This window comes from Cloeon dipterum, chromosome 1 (assembly GCF_949628265.1).
Source record: "Cloeon dipterum chromosome 1, ieCloDipt1.1, whole genome shotgun sequence".
Taxonomy (NCBI): domain Eukaryota; kingdom Metazoa; phylum Arthropoda; class Insecta; order Ephemeroptera; family Baetidae; genus Cloeon; species Cloeon dipterum.
The window spans coordinates 20,315,693-20,334,983 of NC_088786.1; the positions used below are offsets into that span (position 1 = coordinate 20,315,693).

At 42.0% G+C, this 19,291-nt stretch overlaps 2 protein-coding genes across 2 annotated transcripts in view; one reads left to right on the forward strand and one right to left on the reverse strand.

Moving 5' to 3' along the window:
- Positions 1-19,291, reverse strand: part of LOC135936624 (uncharacterized) — a 101,286-nt gene that overhangs the window by 36,190 nt on the left and 45,805 nt on the right. The gene's annotated exons all lie outside the window — the stretch shown is intronic.
- LOC135936604 (chondroitin proteoglycan-2-like) lies at positions 2,034-16,836 on the forward strand. The gene is made up of 5 exons (XM_065479487.1): positions 2,034-2,177; positions 6,833-7,330; positions 9,130-9,368; positions 13,731-13,962; positions 16,485-16,836. The coding sequence occupies exons 1-5, from the start codon at positions 2,072-2,074 to the stop codon at positions 16,502-16,504; spliced, it is 1,095 nt and encodes a 364-aa protein (XP_065335559.1). The 5' UTR covers positions 2,034-2,071; the 3' UTR covers positions 16,505-16,836.

The window sequence follows — 19,291 nt, forward strand, 5'->3', positions numbered from 1 at the left end:
TTAAAAGAAAAAAGGGTGGTTTGCATATGCTATACAGTTTCGGAGGTGCTCAAGGCAGTTGAGAACTCGGCCGTGCTGCATCTTGGGCAGAAAATAAAGGAAAAAGCGGCGAGAGGAGGGAAGTGTGTCAGTTGCAGCAGCTCGCCGGCAACTTATACTGGGCGGGCGTGGAACTTTGCAAAGGGTGAAATGGCCCTAGTGCTCTCTTGCCCGGCGAATCTTGTTAAAGAAGACACATTAGCGAGGCAGCTCTCGCATTAAATTTTATCTGCGAAAGAACACACGTACACACGGCATAAATCTTGCCGTGTATTGCGAGCCGGGGAAAAGCTGGCGAAAAAGTGGCTCGGCTCGGCGCAGAAAACGGGGCCGTGTACAGGGTGCCTGCGCATCCTCATATTACACGTGGACGCGTTTCGTGTGAAAAGGCCCGCCAATAATCTGCTACAGGTCGCACGCACGACTGATTTCTGCCACACCTGGTTAACAATCTGACTCGTTACGAAGAGTAAACAATGATAATCTAGCGATGGTTTTATTTCTTCCATTATGTCTCACTCAGTTCCTTGACCTCTCGTGCGAATGTTTAAGATACCTGTGGCATATTCCTTATCTTTATGTCAAAAACTGGTTTTTATGAAATTTAATATAAAGAAAAAAAATCAAGTTTACATGGCTCAATAGCTTTGCAAAGAGCGTCTTTGAATCACACCAACAATTTGTTCCGTTGACAAATTTGTAAATTAATCCGATCTAGGCGCTTGCTCTAGCTACTATACGCGAGCTATTTCTATGATCTAGAGGAGGGTGATAAAGAGACAGAAGCTCACAAGACCGGTTTATTTTTAAACATAATTCTAACGGTACGAAGAAAATGGTGGAAATTAACGAAAAAAACATTTTCTTGAAAATCCTCAAAAGGGGAGAAAATATCGTGATATTTAATTAATTAACTGTTTCATATATTCTAATTTTAGTTCAATGAATGTCAAATAGTCATTTAAGTTCTCAATTTAGTCTACGCCATTATTTCCCGTAAAGTTTGTATGCAAGACATTAAAATTCAAGGTAAAAATGGACGTGTGAACTGTGAAAAAATATTCAGTCGCTTCGTAAAATTAATGGTTACTTACGTTCTATTATTCGCTTTTTTTAATTGAAAATTTTTTTGCTTCTGCAAAAAAGGTATTGAAGATTCTGGCCATCATAGCTGCAACATTTAAAGTAGATATTTACTGCATTTACAATAACCTTCAATGTGGTTTATTAATTTGGATGGAAAAGACCTAAATTTTGAGGAAGTTGAACACCGTCTCGCTATTGAAAAATCAAGATTTATTTTCAGAGGGGAAATTTTCATCATAATTTGCTAGCTTTGAATAGATAGCGACGAAAGGAATCAAATATTTACAGACAATACGTTAAATTATTCGAGAAATTTAAGCGCTGCTTAGTCCTTAACTGAATTTTTAAATATTTATTGAAACTAAACAATTTGATTAACTACCAACAACAAAAAACTCACATATTCCTCAAATGTCCTTATTTTTATGAAACATTCCGCTTTGAAAGATCAATTTTAGCATCTTATATTATAACACTTTGATCATAAAATGATCCCTAGCATAACTGGCCTACTAAACTGATTTTCCGTTTGGCTGAAGACAGATTGAGATTTTCCATATAACAACAACAACTGTAATACGAGTGCTATAGTAAGCATTAAAGGAGCAATTTATGTGCTCGCCTGCGCTTTCCTGGTCGTTGCACGCATAATTCAGAGCGCGCGGCTGCATGCAGCGTGTGCATAAATTACGAGCCTATTACCTCCACGTCGATGAATTAATAATCGCGCAAAACGGCAGTAAACGCGAATAATGAATCGGCGCTTGACGAGAAAAATAAGAGGCAAAGGCGGCGACGGCGGTGGGAACGAAAGGGCGAGAAAGATGAGCCGAATGCAAGAAGTGGAAGGTAGGTGTATGAAATGTGTATCAGCAGGGAGTGGTGGTCCTCTCCGCATATATAAGAGCATTCTTGCCACTGGCCGCGCTAAAAGACGCAACACACAATGAGAAGTCATCACGCAAGTGTTCTTAGCCTCGTGCTGCTGGCCGCAGTGGCCGCCTCCCCGGCGCTGGCCGCCAGGAGACCAGTCACCAGGCAACAAGCAAAAGGTGAGAGCTCATTTTTAATTAAAATTTAATCGTATATTTTTTCAAAATATTTTATTTTAAAGAAACACGTTGTAGAATAAAAATCGAAGCATCATTTGATTTTACGATTGTTGACACTATTTTAATTTGATTAATTAATTAATTGGAGATGAAAATTACGAGCAATATTGTGTGATTAATAAATTCAATAATTTGTTTGATTTGTGATCTTTGAGGATGGGTCACTCGAAGCAATTTCGCAATCGGGGCGATCCCCCGTTCGTAATTTTTTTCCTTTTTTTCTACAAATTATAGTGAATCGTGGCACCCACTTAAAGAAATCCCCGCTAGCATAAAAACAGAATTAACAACTTCCTAGTAAATATATAATTTAGATTTTCCTGTAGTAACCCTTGCTTTTAATAAAATAAATAAACGTTGAAGATATTGTGGAATTTTGCATTGTGAATTTTAGATTTTTATTGCATATGTATAAAACACTCAAGGGGATCTTCTAATCACAGTCATTGATTCATTCGTAAATTGCATGGCATTATTGATGTAAATTTTGAGGAAAAATTAAATGAAAACAAGTGTGGTGCGTCGACCTTTCAGCACATTAAGCCGTCGGCCTTTTGTGTAATTCGCCGCCAAATGCGCGTTTAAAAACACTAATCAGAGGAAGACACTCATTTCGGGACTGCATGCACGTAGATATTAATCCGTGGCCAAAACGGGCCGAGAGACACAAATTAGAGCAAGTAGTAAATAATTGCCTGCAATCACGCGGCAGATTGCTGGTTCCGACGTCGTCAGATCACATTGTGTGTACGCGCGACGCGCTTATAAATATGCAGATGACCGCGAAATTGGCTCTTCTCTCGCGCAATAATGTCAGGTTTAAGGTTGGGCGGTGACATCTCTCACCAGCGCCAACTCCAGTTATGCAATCAGTGTGTCATTATTATACCCTGTGCCGTTACCGCAAGTGCGTGGACTTTAATGACAGCCGGGCGCGTTTTTCGGCCTCTTTTGCATAATTTTCGCATTAGCTACGCCACGCTATTCGACTTTTTCAATTCCACGAGCAAATACAGCTACACTCGAGAAGAGGTGTGACCAAGCGATCACGCATTTTAGTCACGTGAAACTAAATGCGAAATGCGTGGCAGATTTTTCAATCACAAAATTTTCTATTTGTAACTTTTGCTCCTTAAAAAGTAAATTAAAAAATATAATTTCCTTTAAATGACTCGTAAAGATGTCTGGAAAAATCACAAATAATTATGTATGAGAAAGTGCAAAAATATATAACCATTAAAAATTTGCAACACCCACCGAGCAAAGTGTCAGGTGATTTTTAGGTAATGAATTAAATCTTCTTAAAGCAAAGCTGTCGTGTCTAAAATTCAATTTTAATATCATACTTCCACGAAGAGATTTAAGTCAAGTAAATTTTCTACTTCACCAAAGAGGAGCTTACATGAAAACTGGCGCCGCCTTTTTATGACGGGAAATCAAGAAAATTATGAAATCAAAAACTCGTTCCTCCGTGTGGGCTGCAACTCACTCCCCGAGGTATTTTAAACGCTCCGATTATGATCATTGCGAGGAGGCAGCTACATCATCAGCCAATGTACTTTTATAAACGCAAATGTAATCGCGCGCGCGAGTCGCGGCAGTGACATTGACCTTAAAATCGCTCAGATGCGTGCGTGAGCTGCACCTGTTATTATTCGCGTTTGGCGTCAAATCATGGAAATGGTCTCGACGAGAGTAGAGTGAGTGCTCTCTTTTAAATTAAAACTTGTTCTCTTGCCTTTTCAGTACTGTGCAATAATGAAATTGCTTTTCAAATCTCTATGAAGATTAAAGAGGAATGATACAGGAAAATCCATGTTGCCTATGTATAAACTAACGCCCAAGGGTTCAATTAAGGCCAGATTGAATGTAAATATTTTTAGAAAATATATAAAGAAAATCTGGTCAAACGCTGCAAATTTTTCTAATAAAAATGACAAAATTAGAAATTTGTCTGTAACACTTTAGAGCAAATTCGATCAACTGGTTATTGTTGCCAACATTTCTATTTAATTTTCAATCCACTTTAATGCATTGAATTTCAAAAGGCAATAAACTTTTGACGATCAAGCAGTTTTCGTACCGTACTTGAGGGGCTGTGATAATTTGAGTTAATAAACTTGATCCGTCAGCAACGACGGTAAACTTGTTGCCTTCCTTACATCTCTTCCTCACCACAGGCCATGAAAGTAGGCGCTTATATATTGTTAATAATATTGAGCACCCACAGCTCTAATTTCATCAATATCCACCGTACTCTTGGAAAATGAGGAGAATGTTGCGCTTTGCTATGGAGAATATTAATGTGAACTTTGCATTTGTGCGAAATAGAACGATCTTCTGAACGTGTCAGAGCGGCCTGGGGTAAACTGAAGCTCTGTCAAGCGTTTCAAACTCGAGTAACTTTGCAAGCGACGGGGGGTGTGCATTCCCTTTGTGCGCGCATCTCGTACATTTCAGCACATTTAATTATGCAAAAACGACGGCGGCAGCTCGCGCTTGGCACACTTTTGCTTATGCATTCTAATTAATTGTGCACCAACGCGACCTCTAGTCGAGTGCAGAGAGAGGGTTGATTTGCAAACGTGCACTTAACGGTGCATTTCTGCTAATGCTCGTTTTTAAAAATGCATGCACGCGTTTAATTGTTCACGCCTCGCGTTTATAATTATCTTGACGTGCTCTCTCTCGCGGGCAGAAAGGTGGAGGGCAGCAAAACCTAATTAACGGCCGCTCAACACGTTGGCGAAATCTCATGCACTGGCGCTATCTTTGAGCGCGGCTTTTGCGGCTTGAACAGAAGTCTTTGTGCCCTTTTCATCCTGAATCAATAAATCAGTCGTGCAAGTAAAAACCAAAGGCGGAAAAGAGAAACCCCGTACGTTGGCGGAGTTTGCATACAGTATACAAAGGGATGAAAAGAAGGAACTCATTTGAGCGTTAAAAGCGGCGCGGAGAACGCTCGAGGTCTCAGAAACAACTCAATCATGGCCCTCGAGCACTTTTCCGTCTCGAAATGCTCCCCCGAAGACCGAGTGTTGGAATTGAGAGGCGCGACTTACTTTTTATTGCTTTCACCTCTCCCGCGCCTGCATCCCTTCCGACTTAATTTTATTTCGCAGCAGACGCATTCTGGCTAACCGCTAATTTTCTTTTACGGCACTCGCCTTGAAGAAGATTGTTTGCCAAATTTTAGCCATTCTGCGTGCGCACGCGGGCGGTTACATAGCGGCTAATTTTATTTCGCAGGGATGTGCCAGAACATGTTTCATTACTCGAAAGAAACTCTCTCAATGTCAAACAATCTCTGTTCCGTCAGAACTTGGCGGAATTCAAATATTAAGAGCGACACGCCGGGGCCGCGAGGAGAAAGGCAAAGTGCTTAGGCAAACTTTCCCGAAACAAAAGGAACCCCCGGAGGATTTCGCTTGGCTTTGACCGCGGCCAGTGCGGGGTCTCTCGGGTACACGACCCTCAGAAGCGAGCGAATCCAATTAAACCCTGGAAATTAAACAGATTTATATGAGCAACATTTTTCACGCCCTCCGAGGTGGCCGAACTAACACGCGGGTGCACGTGTGAGGCAAATATGCCGAGGGTGCGGGCCAAAGAAAGTTTTCCTTTCAGCGAACACAAGAAAGCCTATTAGCCCCGACAGGGCATATCAGGGACGGGGAAAAGTAGTGGGTGCGCGAGAGTAACGTATATGTAAAGGAGAAGCGGACGGAATGGAAGAAAAATCGGGCCGGCCGCCGACTGCTTGCGATCTTGAGTTGAATATCAAACGAACGAAGGAAAAGAGAGGGAATAATATCAGAATGCTCAAGTGCTCTCGCTTGCTCGCTCGGTCGCTCCAGATATATAAAAGTCAAATAATAGATCACCAAGATTTATTACTCGCTCCTCCTTTCGGTATTACCATAATCATCGCCGGAATAAATTTCTTTTGCCCTCTGCTGCAACTGCCACTGGAAAATCCACCGCCAATGCACTCGCGCCAACAGCCTTTTCAAATATAAACGCAATCAAGAGGCAGTCTTTCTAACGCGTTTCATTCATAACGTTTGAAGTGCTTTAGCTGATGGAAATTGTCTATCCTCTACTTTCATTCAGATACATGCATATGCAATAAATATTTTAAAACGAATTTTTTTATAAAAACCATAAAAGTGTATGCCATACAAGATAAAAAAGGATATCAACGTTTTCTGCTGTTTTTATTTTTTTATTTTTAGCTACAGAGTTAGATCTTTCTTACTCTATACAGTCGATGAAATAGTAGAAAATAATTATCTGATTTTCACTCACTTTTTTATAAATTTAATTGTGAAACCCGTGACAAGCGTGTCTCATAAACATGTGGCAGAAAGAAAAAGGCTCTCTTCTAATTTTAGGATGACAAAAACTCATTAGATGCGTAAGTCTCCTCTGCAGTGACTAGTTAGAAAATTAATAAAAATGAAGTATTAATTACAAAACTTTTAATGTCCCAAATTTTCACTCAATTAGTTTTGCAAGCCATCAAAACTTCCCCTTGTAATCGAGAATCACCTGCACTCCCTATAAAGTGTATAATAATTTGAATTTAATTGCAGCCGCAGGTGCGAGTTCGGGCCTTCCGAAGGAGGTTCAGCGGCAGTGGCAGGTGGCAGTGAACCGGCCGCCCAAGTACGCGGTCAAGCAGAACGACGGAACGACGGAACGAGCCACGTTGCCTCCCGCCGAGCCCGGCTTCATGTGGACGCAGGTGCCCATCACCGAGGTGCCGCCCTCGTCCGAGGCCCCGCACACCACGACCGAGGCCACCGAGTCGGAGGCCGTAGCCGCAGTGTCCACCGAGTCGACCGCCGCCGCCGTCCCACCCGCCGATCCTGAGATGCTGAAGAACTGCCAGCAGCCTCGAGGCCAGTTCCCACACCCTGACGAGTGCGACAAGTTCTACAACTGTTGGGACGACGTCGTGGCTCTGCAGGCCTGTCCTGCCGACCTCGTCTTCTCCGACCAAGGTGCCTTCTGCGACTTCAGAGAGAACGTGGACTGTTCCTCAAGAGGAGGACTCCCTGCCACCCCGACTGAGGCCTCTGCTGAAGCAGGTACTTACAACTTACAGTTCCGCTTTTCATTTAGAAAGCTCTAAATCGGGGAGGAACGTATCGAATAGCTCAATGCCACCTGGTCTGCACTGATTTTCAGCATTTCAATTTTGTATATGGTGTCCTTCCTAAAATTTGCGAACTCTAAGAATGGTGTGAAAATGGACAAAGAAACTCAAATTTTTGGCCTTCTACAGATGGCACCACCGTTCATATTCCATTTTTGGCCTTTGCCATTTCGATTTTCAATCGAGTCCGGTATATTTTGGATTTGAACAAAAATCTTTTCTGACCTTTTGACCGCAATTGGCTGAACCAATTATGGTTTTCAGCTCATCAGGTGAAATCTTTGTACGTTCGGAATGCACAGTGACAGGTCTGAATCTGAAATCACAGTGGGATGAGGTTTTGTTTGTATAGAGCCTTCTCTATTGGCCAGATTCAATCCATTTCTATAGTATATTATTCGCCAAACTCTCCAAAGTTGAAGATTTTGTCCTGTATGGAGAGGACGAGATGAAACATTTTATAAAAGCCAATTATCCCAATTATTTGTTGTCCCGAGTTTGCCACCTTACAAGGCGGCAGCAGACGCCTGCTTCGAATTCCAACCATCAAGTATTAACAAGCATTAGATCGGGCCAAGTTCGCTAATCAGGTTTTTGGCCCAAAAGTTGGCGTTCTCATTCGAGGGCGGAGAAGCCCTCAAAGAGTCTGCCGCAGAAACACTGCTCCCCGAAAAGTTTCCCGTGAATCTGCCCTGCTATCGCGTCGATTTCCCGACTGATACAAGCACACAGAGCGGAGCCAGTCTAAAAGCAAATTAAGTATCGCTCAGAGTTTTGATGAAATTACTGCTGCATATTGACAAGAGGCGGCTGTCGGAGCCGCTTTGAAGGTGTAATAAAGCCAAACTTTATCCTGCGCCGAGTGAGATTTCAGCAAGAGCAAATTTATTACGGCAGCGGAAGCAAAGGGTAGTGCAAAGGGGGAGCAGCCCCACTGTTTACCCTCAAGTGATGATAATGCAGCTGACGCTCCCTCTGTTCATCAGCACGGAATAAGGATAATGGGGCGAAATTCTAATTGAGAATTAGCCGAGTTATGACAAAGGAAAAACTTGTGGAGTGGAAAACAAAAAAGTTCCCATCCGTGTGCCATTCTCACTGATATTTTAATGAGTGCGCTCGCTGCCTGAAAAACGGCGTACAAAAACCCTCACAGACGATTTCACCTCAGAAAATCGAGCAACAAAATTTTTTGCTAACCAAATTCCATTTTCTCTTAAAAAAACATCGGTTTAAAGGCAGTTCTTGTTCAAAGCGATGCGTCGTTTCACGTGCTGCTGAAATTTAAATCCAATTCCCATATTCCCATGTACAAAACGAGGCGCGGAGAGTGCAGGAAATTGAATTCCGAACACAAGTTGTTTGTGCGCAGAGCACGTGTGGAAGCAAAAGAAACGGCACGGGAGCGAGAGTGTTTAGTGCGGAGCGGGCGTAAATCAATTGACACACACACTCACATAGACGCTAGTATTGGAAAGAGCTCAACTCTCAAAGATATTTGAAACGGGCCGGAATTGATTTTGGCCAGTGCAGAGCGGCGAGGGCGCTTTGTTGTTGAATTCCGATAGGATATTCCTTTGTGCGTGTTCCGCCGCAGTGTGCATATTGAAATATGCTGTGCTGGACCAGCCGGTTGGTTGTGTTAGCGCCGCATAAAACGCACGCGTGGCTGAATGGAATTCGTGACAGCAGTTTGAAAAGCCGATTTTGACCTTGTGTCCTTCGTTACAGGTGCGGCCACGACGGAATCGCCCGCTGTTGAAAGCACGGATGTGGCTCAAGAAGCGGAGGAGGCTGGAGGCTCGGGATCTGGACCAGTTTCTGAGGAGCAGCTGAAGGAGGACATTGGTGCGGGATGCACGGAAGCCTTCTCCAAGTACCGCAGCTCCAAAAGCTGCGACGTTTTCATCATCTGCTCGCACGGCGCTCCCTACAGGTTCCAGTGCCCTGAGACGCTTAACTACAATGAGGTAATTTTTTAACTAAAATCATTTTAACTCCTGTTATTTGGCAAACCTTTCTAAAGACATGAGTCAAAGATGATTGAAATTAAGCTAAAATTCGAATGGGACATATTAGAAAATGGATTCCTCACCGGTGTAGATATTAAAACGTAAAATTTAGTGGAATGTCTAGTGGAATTTGAAATTGTTGTATCGAATTACACGGAAAATATTGAAATAATGCAAAAAATGTGATATTAGACCAAGAACTGAACATACAGTCTTAGCAATTAATGCCAAAAGCATTGCTAATCCCAAAAAAGCCTTATCAGAAACCTGGCAAACGAAATATATCACCTAAGGACTGCATGGTAAAGCTAAAATCTTATTTTTGAAGTTTATTATTTTTTATTTGCTTGTTTTTATTAGATAAGCTTGGTTTTTTGCAGGTTTGGACAGTTTAAATACATCTAAACGCACACAAATTCACACAAGCATACAAATTCAGCAAAACTATACTGATGAAGAATTCTTCCTGGTCATAAAAAGCATAATGCAAACAATTTGCTTTAATTAATTTTGCTTTAAATCTAGTTGTCAAATCGCCCACGCGGTGGGTTAACACGTGGATAGGAATATTTTCATTGCTATAGGTTTACAGGTGAGGCTTTGTCCATTCCAACCAGTTCTAAATCGATTTTCGTTCATCGCATTTTTTTTTAATTATTCCACAACATGGTGTACCAAAAATCAGAAAAATTTCCAGTTCTATCTAGAATTTTCTTTCCATCGACCGCTGATTCAAAATTCTCTGTAGCTAACACTGTGGATGTGAATTTTGTCTTGGAGGTTAAGCACTGCTGATATTATTTTGCTTTTATCAAATTTTTCGATATATTTTGGTCAGCCCATACCTTGTTTATCGCCTATGAGATCAGCCATTGTAAAATCAATTTTATTAATAATTAATATTTACGTTAGTGGATCCTATTCAAATTTAAAAAATCAATTTGCGGGTAGATTTGCATTTCTCAAATACGACTTTTGCCATTTTTTGTTATTCAATTTTGCAAATACAAAAATGTACAGTTATATATTTTTTGCTCGCATGACACATGGCGAGTTGGGTCCATTTTGCCAGCGCAGCGAATTTAGTTCACTGACTGAACAAGGCCAAAACTAAAGCGTCTTGTTGCATATAAAGAAAGGGTCGCAGACAACATCATTCGCGAATCAAGGCACGTTTCAAAAAGAGCCCGAGCGGAGGCACTGGCAAATAACAAATATGCCTTATTTGTCTTTTCGCGTGTATGCAGGGCAATTTAAATTCAAATTCAGCTGCTTGCCCGCGAGGAGCACGATACGCACGAAAATGCACTGGGATGATATGTCAGTGCGCGCGCGGCGCGAGCTCTGTTTGCAGAGGCTTTGGCCGGGCGGGGTGCCTGTTTGCCACACAGTAATTAATTGAGTATTCCCTTTGAGTGTGTGTGTGTGCTCTGTGCTCGCAAGACAACGCGCGTTATTAATCATTTGATGCTTGCTGGGCTTACTTGTTCTTGCGCCTTCCTCATTAATATTTATGAAATGATGAGCAGATTTGGCGCAGTTCGCGAAGCACGCGAGGGAAATTAAAATGATTTGTTCAGCGCAAGAAAACGGCTTATTTTATATATAAAGTCGGTCAGTTATTAAAACTAATCTTTGGAAACTCGACTTGGCTGCCGATCAAGCCGTAATTAAATTTTCAATTTAAATTAAACTCCATTTAATTTAAATTGTTGCCCTTCTCAATCCTATTTTTGGACCATGAGTACTTACACTTATAAAATAAATAAACAAGAGGAAAGAAAACATTTATATTAACTATACTGACCGTGCATACGAGGCTTAGCTGATCGATGCTGAAATGCCGTGGCTTAATTGTTATTTATTGCACAGGGACGCTCGTTATTTATAAAACAAAAAATCGTAAACACTGATTTATGTCAAACCGTGTTATGAACTGAAAATTTGTCTAAACTTTCGATCGTAAATATGGTTGCCACCAGGGTGCTTACCATTCAGAGTACAAGTGCGGAAGCAAGCAGAAACTCGGCCTGGAAAAAGCGCCGTGGCTCAACAAGCCGCGCAAATAGGCATGCTCGTTGAATGCAGGCTCACCTCGTTGGTTCGCGGGGCTAATTGCCGCCGCCAACTTTGTCAGCGCACTTGAGGTTATGCGACAATAAGTACAGTTCCCGTTCGCAGGTAATTGCACACTCGGCTGGTCGGCTTTTTATTAGCCGTGGCGCAATAATTTGTTAGCTTATCTTTCCGCCCTAATGACCACCGATGCTTCTTCTTTCACTTTTGAGCCGCGCTCGCTCGGTGACAAAAAGGCAGAACGGGTTTCAGCTCTCGGATGATGCGCGTCTGTCTCTTTTCCGAATTAATCGCGCTCGTAAACGCGACACTGAGGCAGATCCCTTTTGAGTGTGACTTTTATAGATTGTCTCAATTAGTGACTAGGTATTGAATGGTGTTCTAAACCTTCTGCACCGCTATCCCATATAAAAGAGATAAAGTGTCGCTACATTTTCTGCGACCCCAACTCGGACAGAGAAGTGGAACGGAATCTCTCCTTTTAAATACCATTGAAAATAAATTGACATGATTAAGATTTGACTTATGAGAACGTCCATATAATTATGCTTCTGTTGGACATTATCTCTAATTTAAAGTGGCTTCAACCTCATTCACAATAAAAATTGGCATTTATCACCGATACATTTGTGTGGATAGCCATTACATTACGATTTCAATTTAATTAAGAAAGTTAATACTACCAAACCCTGAAAAATCCTTGTTGTCAAGGCATAAACTGTATAAGGATTCAGTTGAAGCCAAAATTGACCGTAATTTTTTTTTAGAAAAGTGCTGCAAAGTTAGTATGCTTTTTGAGCGGTGAAGAGTGTCTTCCTATACTTGAAATCTTATTTTATTTCACAAACAAAGAGTTTCTCTAAAAGGCTTCATACGCTGTTAGACAGATCTAGAAGAAAGGAATCGAAAGTCAACGCTGTAAATTTTGGAGAAAAATTGAAAATTCGAATTTTAGCTGTAGCAAGAGGTTCTTATTTGACTGTGTGTTGCAGTTTTTGTAACAAATTGCCTATCGATCAACTCTGCTTATTGTATCCCACAATTCCGATAATTTTCAATTGTCGCCCGGTATCGATCCACTTTAAATGATTGCATTTTAGTGAGCCTAGCACGAATAGAAAATTAAAATTGGCTGTTAAACTGTGCCAAAAATAAATGCCAGAGAACGCCTCACGGAAAAGTACCATTTGAACTCTCTATTTTTTTAATCACTCCGGGGCGTGAGACACGCTGCAGGCCGCGCCTCGATTGGATGCTGCGTCCCATCAAACAGTTTTCGCAGAGCCATTGTTTTTTCTGCACTCTCGCTTGTTTTTCGCTCGAAATAAGCCGCGAGCACCGCCGGATGTTGCGAGCGCGCGTTATCGTTGTTTTATTGCGACAGATTTGCATTGTGGCAGCAGTGACATATGGAATGACGACGAGCCGGCGACGACGGCGGAGCATTCAAATTAAATACCCTGCGAAAAGCGGCAGACAAAAAGCACAATGCGGCAGCAGTTGATTCAAAATCGGCTTTTTGCCTCTGCCACGGCTGCTGCATCCTCCGTGATAAATGATTGGCAAGGGACACTAGTAATAAAACTCGGCCGCGCCCATAAATATTCATACGACGCCAATGCCGCGCGACCGGCAGTCGGACGCGAGAGCCTCTTGATTGATATTTAATGTTCTTTTGGCTTCCCTCCCGTAAGGTTTAACCAGTGTGTGGAAAATATTGATTTCCAATTAAAACTGGTTTTATTGTTTTCGAAATGACTGCCTTTTCTCACTAAAAGACCACTTGATTTAGAATTAAGAACAAAGAGAAAAGTGCTTTGCTCTCATTTCTTTCTCTTCTGCGGAACACCGCGAGTATTTAGTATTTCAAGCATGGCAGGCGACGTACTTTATGCGGCGGGGAAAGGGAATTTTGACCCAATTCTCCGGAACGGCGGGAATCCTCTTTGCCACACAATGGAGCGACGACGCTCGCGAATGTCGATCCACTCTCTTTCGAGGCACAATACGTGCTAGCCGGGTTGGCGGGCAGGAATTTGTGCAATTCGCGCAGCCCGCCTTGAATTAGTCGCAGCGGCAGACTGGAAAGACAACGGAGGATTGTTTTCTTCGGGGGAACTTCATTTGGCGCATTGTTTGGCCTAGACGTTCGCTTCTCACCTTACGCCCTCAGAAAATTAGTTCATTTTACGGAGCCGACATTACTTCTCTAATTGAATTTCGCCCGTGTGCTTGTGATTGCAGGAACTGGGCGTGTGCGACTATCCCTACAGGGTCGATTGCGGCAACTCGACCTCCAAGTACGAGGTCAGCGGGCAGCAACAAGAGCAGCAGCAGCAGGCCGCGGGAGGAGCGACCCCTGAACAGATCTGGAGGCTCCTTTACCAACACCACTTCCAACAGCAGCGCCTGCCTGCCGATGTCTCTGCCTACTACGGAGGATTCGCTCATTTGCCCCCGGTCAGGGTTGTGCCAGGTCAGTAAATTTCCTTTTTACATTTTCTTAATCAAAAAATTTTAAATTTTAGTCATTTTTAACATTGCCGATCGATTCCTGAGGGTAAAATAAGGTCATGCAGAAGAATCGCCCGAAAATCAGCGGAAAACGTCAATTAAGTGGTTTTTGACCTGAGCCTGATTGGCTCTAAGATCGAGACAGCAGCGCCAGAGCGATAGCCAGCGGAAGCAACAAGCAGCAGCTTAAATTGTTGTTTAGTTCACTTGCTCTGGCTGTAACTGTGGCGCTGCTGTCTCGATCTTAGTCAAGCTCTACATCAAAGAGCCGATCAGAGAACCGCTCCATTCTCTGATTGGTCGGCGGCGTTCTTGTGGCACTATTTTTACCAGTTTCATTCCAAAATTAATGGTTTCTAAGTTTCCACCGATTATTGGCCTGCTGTGTCGAATTTTCAGTCGAGTAATTCAGCTGCCTAACTTAATTCACCCTCAAGAATCGATTGGCATTTTCAGAAATGAAAGTATAAATCACTAGATAAGTTTAAATGCACACGTATTTCTTTTTAAAAGGTTTGTCTGCTGCAATTCTATTTACGAATTTACTAGCTCAGCAGAAAAATTACTCCAGTTTTAAGTACATCTCAACGGTATACTTGGCTCAAATGAACTACCACTAGTGGCGTACTATAATTTTATAAAAGCGACTTGAATTTTACCGCTGCACACGCGAAAAAAAATCAAACACGCGTTTTATCCAGTGGTGTAAATTCCGCATAATCGCGCCGTTCGCACTACGCGGCTGGCCGGGTGTGGGTTATTGACTCTGGGGCCGATAAAAATCTCTGTGTGCTGGCTCATGTCTCTCTCATCGTATCTTTGTCGTCCGGCAGCTTTATGTAAATTCGAAAATGCTGTTGGGCACAAATCCAATTTTAAAAAAAAGAAAATATCCCGCGGCGCATTGATTGGTTTGCAGAAAAGAGCCAGAGAAGAGAGTGTGCGAGTGTAATTTCATTATTTATTCTGCTGGAGGAGCCAGCGAGTGCACTCGCAAAGCGCGGCCCTTTAAAATCCGAAAGGCGGCGGGCAGGCGACGCGGCCAGAATAAGGAACAAACACTCGATGGCGTGTTTTCCAACGCGATATGCTGCAAAATGAGCAAGCCGAGCAGCCCAGCAGTTTATTTCCCTGCTCGACCCTGCACGCCGAGTTGAGTTCCAAATTTCTGGCTCTGCCTCCGTTTGCAATTGGTTTGAATAATAAATATGCAACAAGCTCTGTTGTTTGCACAGAACGCCCACCAAAATACTCTGTTGAAAATGGATCTGTTTAAAATGTTTACTCTGCTGTTCTACAACGCGCGCCAAAAAGAGTTAACTGTAATTTTTACAAACTTCCTAAAATAATCTGAGGAAAAAAATTTACCTGATGAGAGTCACAAATTGACTAATTAATTCCAAATAGAATTAAAATCTTGCTCAAGTAATAATGAGACCCAAGAACTATTTAAAAATTAAGATCTATGATTGTCGTTAGAAGAAGCTTTTTTCGGGTTGTTTTTGAAGGTGGAGCAATGTTCTGGCTGCAATATAGAAAACGAATTTAATTTCAGTGTGACACTGATTAGCTCTACCGAGACGATATTGGAAAAAGGCCACCGCGAGCAATCACATCTCGCACCACTTCAGTACGAGCGTTTACGTTTTCCTTTGAGTTTCCGCACGAGATGCAAATCGGAAATTGGGAGAACGGCCCATTGTGCTCTCGCGCAGCGCAGACAAGAGCGCGGTGATTGCTTTTGCGCCCATCCACTCGACGCTGATGCAATATTCAAAATTAAATCAGCCGCCCTTGTTTATCATAGAGGACTTTTAAATTGCACACAGCAAATTGGCCAAATCCAATCTGGAGTTTGTGCATGCATTTTAATAATAAAGATAGCGGGCTTCAAAGTGGATTGATACGACCTAACAATTATTAACTACAACTATCAATTTGTTAGCTTGAATTGTGACCGAGACAGAGTTAAATTTCAGAATTAGCAAATATCCTCGAAAAATTAAATGATTTATCAACGATTTTTTTGCTTGATTTCGATTCCTCTCGTCGCGAATTATTAGGCAAATTAACCTTCTGGCAAATAAATCGTGCTTTTCAATAAGGGAACTGAGCTCACCGCTTGATTAGCATGCAAATTTTGTTGCCGATTTTCTCTGAAATTTAATCGGCAACCTGGGAAAGTTTTAGCTCTTTCCCAAGTATTTAAGGAAGAGGTAAAAATATTTTTTTTAGAATTCTGCATTACACATCCACTTTAACACCATGTAAAATCACTAATTAATAATTCACAACTTGCTTCATCTCTGGCGCGCGTTTGTTGCGCTTTTTGAATTCTCTGGTGAGCTTTGAGCATTATGAGAGGGACAAAAAATTAGATTTGTGTGACAGCGGCAGGCGTATAGCGTAATGCAATAAAAAGGGCAATATTTCATGCCTCTCGGCACGGAAAAAAGAGTGAAAGTCCAAATATGCCTGTTCCAGGATACAACCTGCGCGGCTGACCTGCCGGAGCTCCACGTCGACTGCCACCCCCGCCATCAGCCACGTGACTTGTTTCATCCCCCAGCGGTGCAGGGTCTCCTCCATTCTACACACCTTCTAATACACACACAATGGGCGTTTCGCAAGGGCTGAGAGAATCAGTTGATGAGAACGGTGATCGGTCTCTCATGACGTCTAGTGCATCTCGGCCCGTGCGAACCCCTGGGATTATTTATTGGGCATTATTGTGCCCGGCCAATCGGCTCGCACCGAATGGCAAACTCTCCAAGAATCAGAATGTTCTCTGCTTATATGTTTTTAACAAACAATAAATACTATTTATTTCCCCGAATGGTCGGCATCGTGTTTTATTATCCAGAAAGCGTTCCTTTTTCCGCCTTTTGAACGAAGAATCGTCCCTCTCCCAGAGCGCATCTACCTCAATTCCCAACTGATGTTTCGCGTCGCGATTCAGCTCTCGTTCGCGGCTGCAAGTGGAAATTAATTTCTTTCGCTGCTCAGTGCGCGCCCTTTCCAGGGAAATCTCACTTGAGCAAACACGCAGCCAGGGGGATTTGGCTGCGGTCTGAGCATTGAAATACTGCCGACCAAAGGCAGCCACAATAAGTTATAATAATAAAAATCCTCTGGGTGCCACACAGTGTTCCCGACATTAACGCCGTCCTCGGGGAGCTCCAACTTTCCGCAAAAAATAATTCAGAAGACGAAGTCTCTCTTTTTCTCCCTCTATGTGCGCATCGAGAGAGACGTTTGGAATTTTTATTTCCTCTCCCGCACACTTCGCTTTTACTTGCCGCGGGCCAAGATGTTGTGCGCCGGCCGTCGAGATGAAATTTTCCCTCCTTTTGAGCTTTCTTCCTTACCTGCGAACACGCCACAAAAAAAGTTAAACTCACAAAAAGAATTTGAATTGGGTAATCTTTTCTTTTACTCGCTATAATTGCTGTTCCCCCCCTCGTCCCATTGCGGTTTTACTTCTTTACAAATTCAGACTTGTCGGGGAGCACGTAACATCAGATAAAGCATTCCACCCCCGGGCATTCTCACCCCAGCGGATCGGGCAAAGAGAGGCAAAATATTGACAGCGGCTGTAATTCATCCTGCGTGAGCGAGTGAGTGAAGTTGAAAGCATCATCAAGTCAAGAATGAATGGAGGATAATCAGCATACACTGCACAACGTGATTGTGCGAAATAGGCCCTTTACGCGATGCAATATCGACCAACAGCATGGGTTAAGCCGAGATCAGCCCTTGACGCACAATTGGAGATTAATTAAGGCTTACACACCAGTGCCGTGCAGCAGAATTACCAGATCCTGCTAACTTCTGAGTAGAGGTTAACAAAGCATGAAAGCATATTGCTCTCGGTATAAAAAGCAGGAGTTAATCAGATTAATAGGAATCATTGGGTGCTTTATTTTTGAATCATTGAAGTGACAAATTCAAAACGTTAGCATATAAAAGTGAGATGAGATGTAACATCTATGTATGCAACCTGCACAGCATCTCAGTGGAGATGGAACTCTAATTTGTTTCACAGACACTTTTGCATAGTATTTTGTCAATTTTTAACTCCTTGGGGGAAAAATCCAGCAAAATAACATATCAAATAATTCAAAACTTCTTTAAAACCTAGAAATAACTTATACCTTGGAATACAAGAAAAAAATTTAAAAATAAATTTTACGCGACAAGCAAAACAAATTGTTCCATTTTTGCCGGCATTGTCACCGCCAAATCTCGGGTTCTAAATGTCAGAATTGTAAAAACATAACACCATTCGAATCATCTCGACCTCCCGTAGATATCTGAGATAGGGTTTGAAAGTAATCAACCCTCTTCCTCTTCCACCCCATGAATTGCAGTAACGATAAAAATTGCGTTGCTATGCACTTTCAGCAAACTTGTTAACTAGTCATAACTCTCTAAAATTAAAAACAAATTTGCCAACTATCCACCTTTATTATTGTATGATAAGGTTAAAAATGAAAATCTAATAGCATAGCCAGAAATTTCATCGCAAATTTACTAATACATTTTACCACGGAGGTAGAAAAAAGGGTTGATGGGAGATCACCCCAGAAAACATCTACTGCAATCTAGGGCAGGTTGAGACGAGTTGAGCGGTGTTCAGTTTTTGTAATTCTGATGGCGCCCGAGATTTGACAATTACAACGTTGGCAAATATTAATTATATAATTTTTGGTAATATCGCAAAGGCCAATTCATTATTGTGCTTGATTATTTAGCTCAATAAATCATATTTATCCTACTAAGCTTTTAATAATTTTTATTTAAAATGTAAAAATGAATCCCAATAATAAATCATTAAACTTTTTCTATACATCTATAAAAATTGCGTCGGAAAAGTGTTTCCATATAAAAAAGGAATTTGTGGCAAAGAAAAATCCTCTAAAATCAATTAAAATACTTAAAAAAAACATTCAACTATTTTGGCAAGAAAAAAACATCTTAAAATAACAGCCCAAAAAATGCACAAGCAAACAGATTGGACTAACAAAGCTGAGAGAGAAAGTATTTCTTTCGCACGTTGGCCAAAACCAATTTCCGGGAAAGGGTCACAAAAAGGCTACACTGACATTTCCCTGTCGCTGAAACGTTGAAAGTATGAGCCATGTCGTGCCGGGCTGAAATTAATAGCGCGCTCAAAGAACAGAACCCCAATCTACTTCAGGGAGAAGTTATATGCAAGCGGGATGGTCCCCGACGGTCTACATCACATCAAAGTCTGCAGGGCAATTTCGCAAAATGCAATTCAAATTTCC

Coding starts and splice junctions, on each gene's coding strand:
- LOC135936604 (XM_065479487.1), top strand. CDS start 2,072: ATGAGAAGTCATCACGCAAGTGTTCTTAGCCTCGTGCTGCTGGCCGCA. Junction 9,369..13,730: donor AGACGCTTAACTACAATGAG/GTAATTTTTTAA, acceptor TTGTGATTGCAG/GAACTGGGCGTGTGCGACTA. Junction 13,963..16,484: donor CCCGGTCAGGGTTGTGCCAG/GTCAGTAAATTT, acceptor TGCCTGTTCCAG/GATACAACCTGCGCGGCTGA.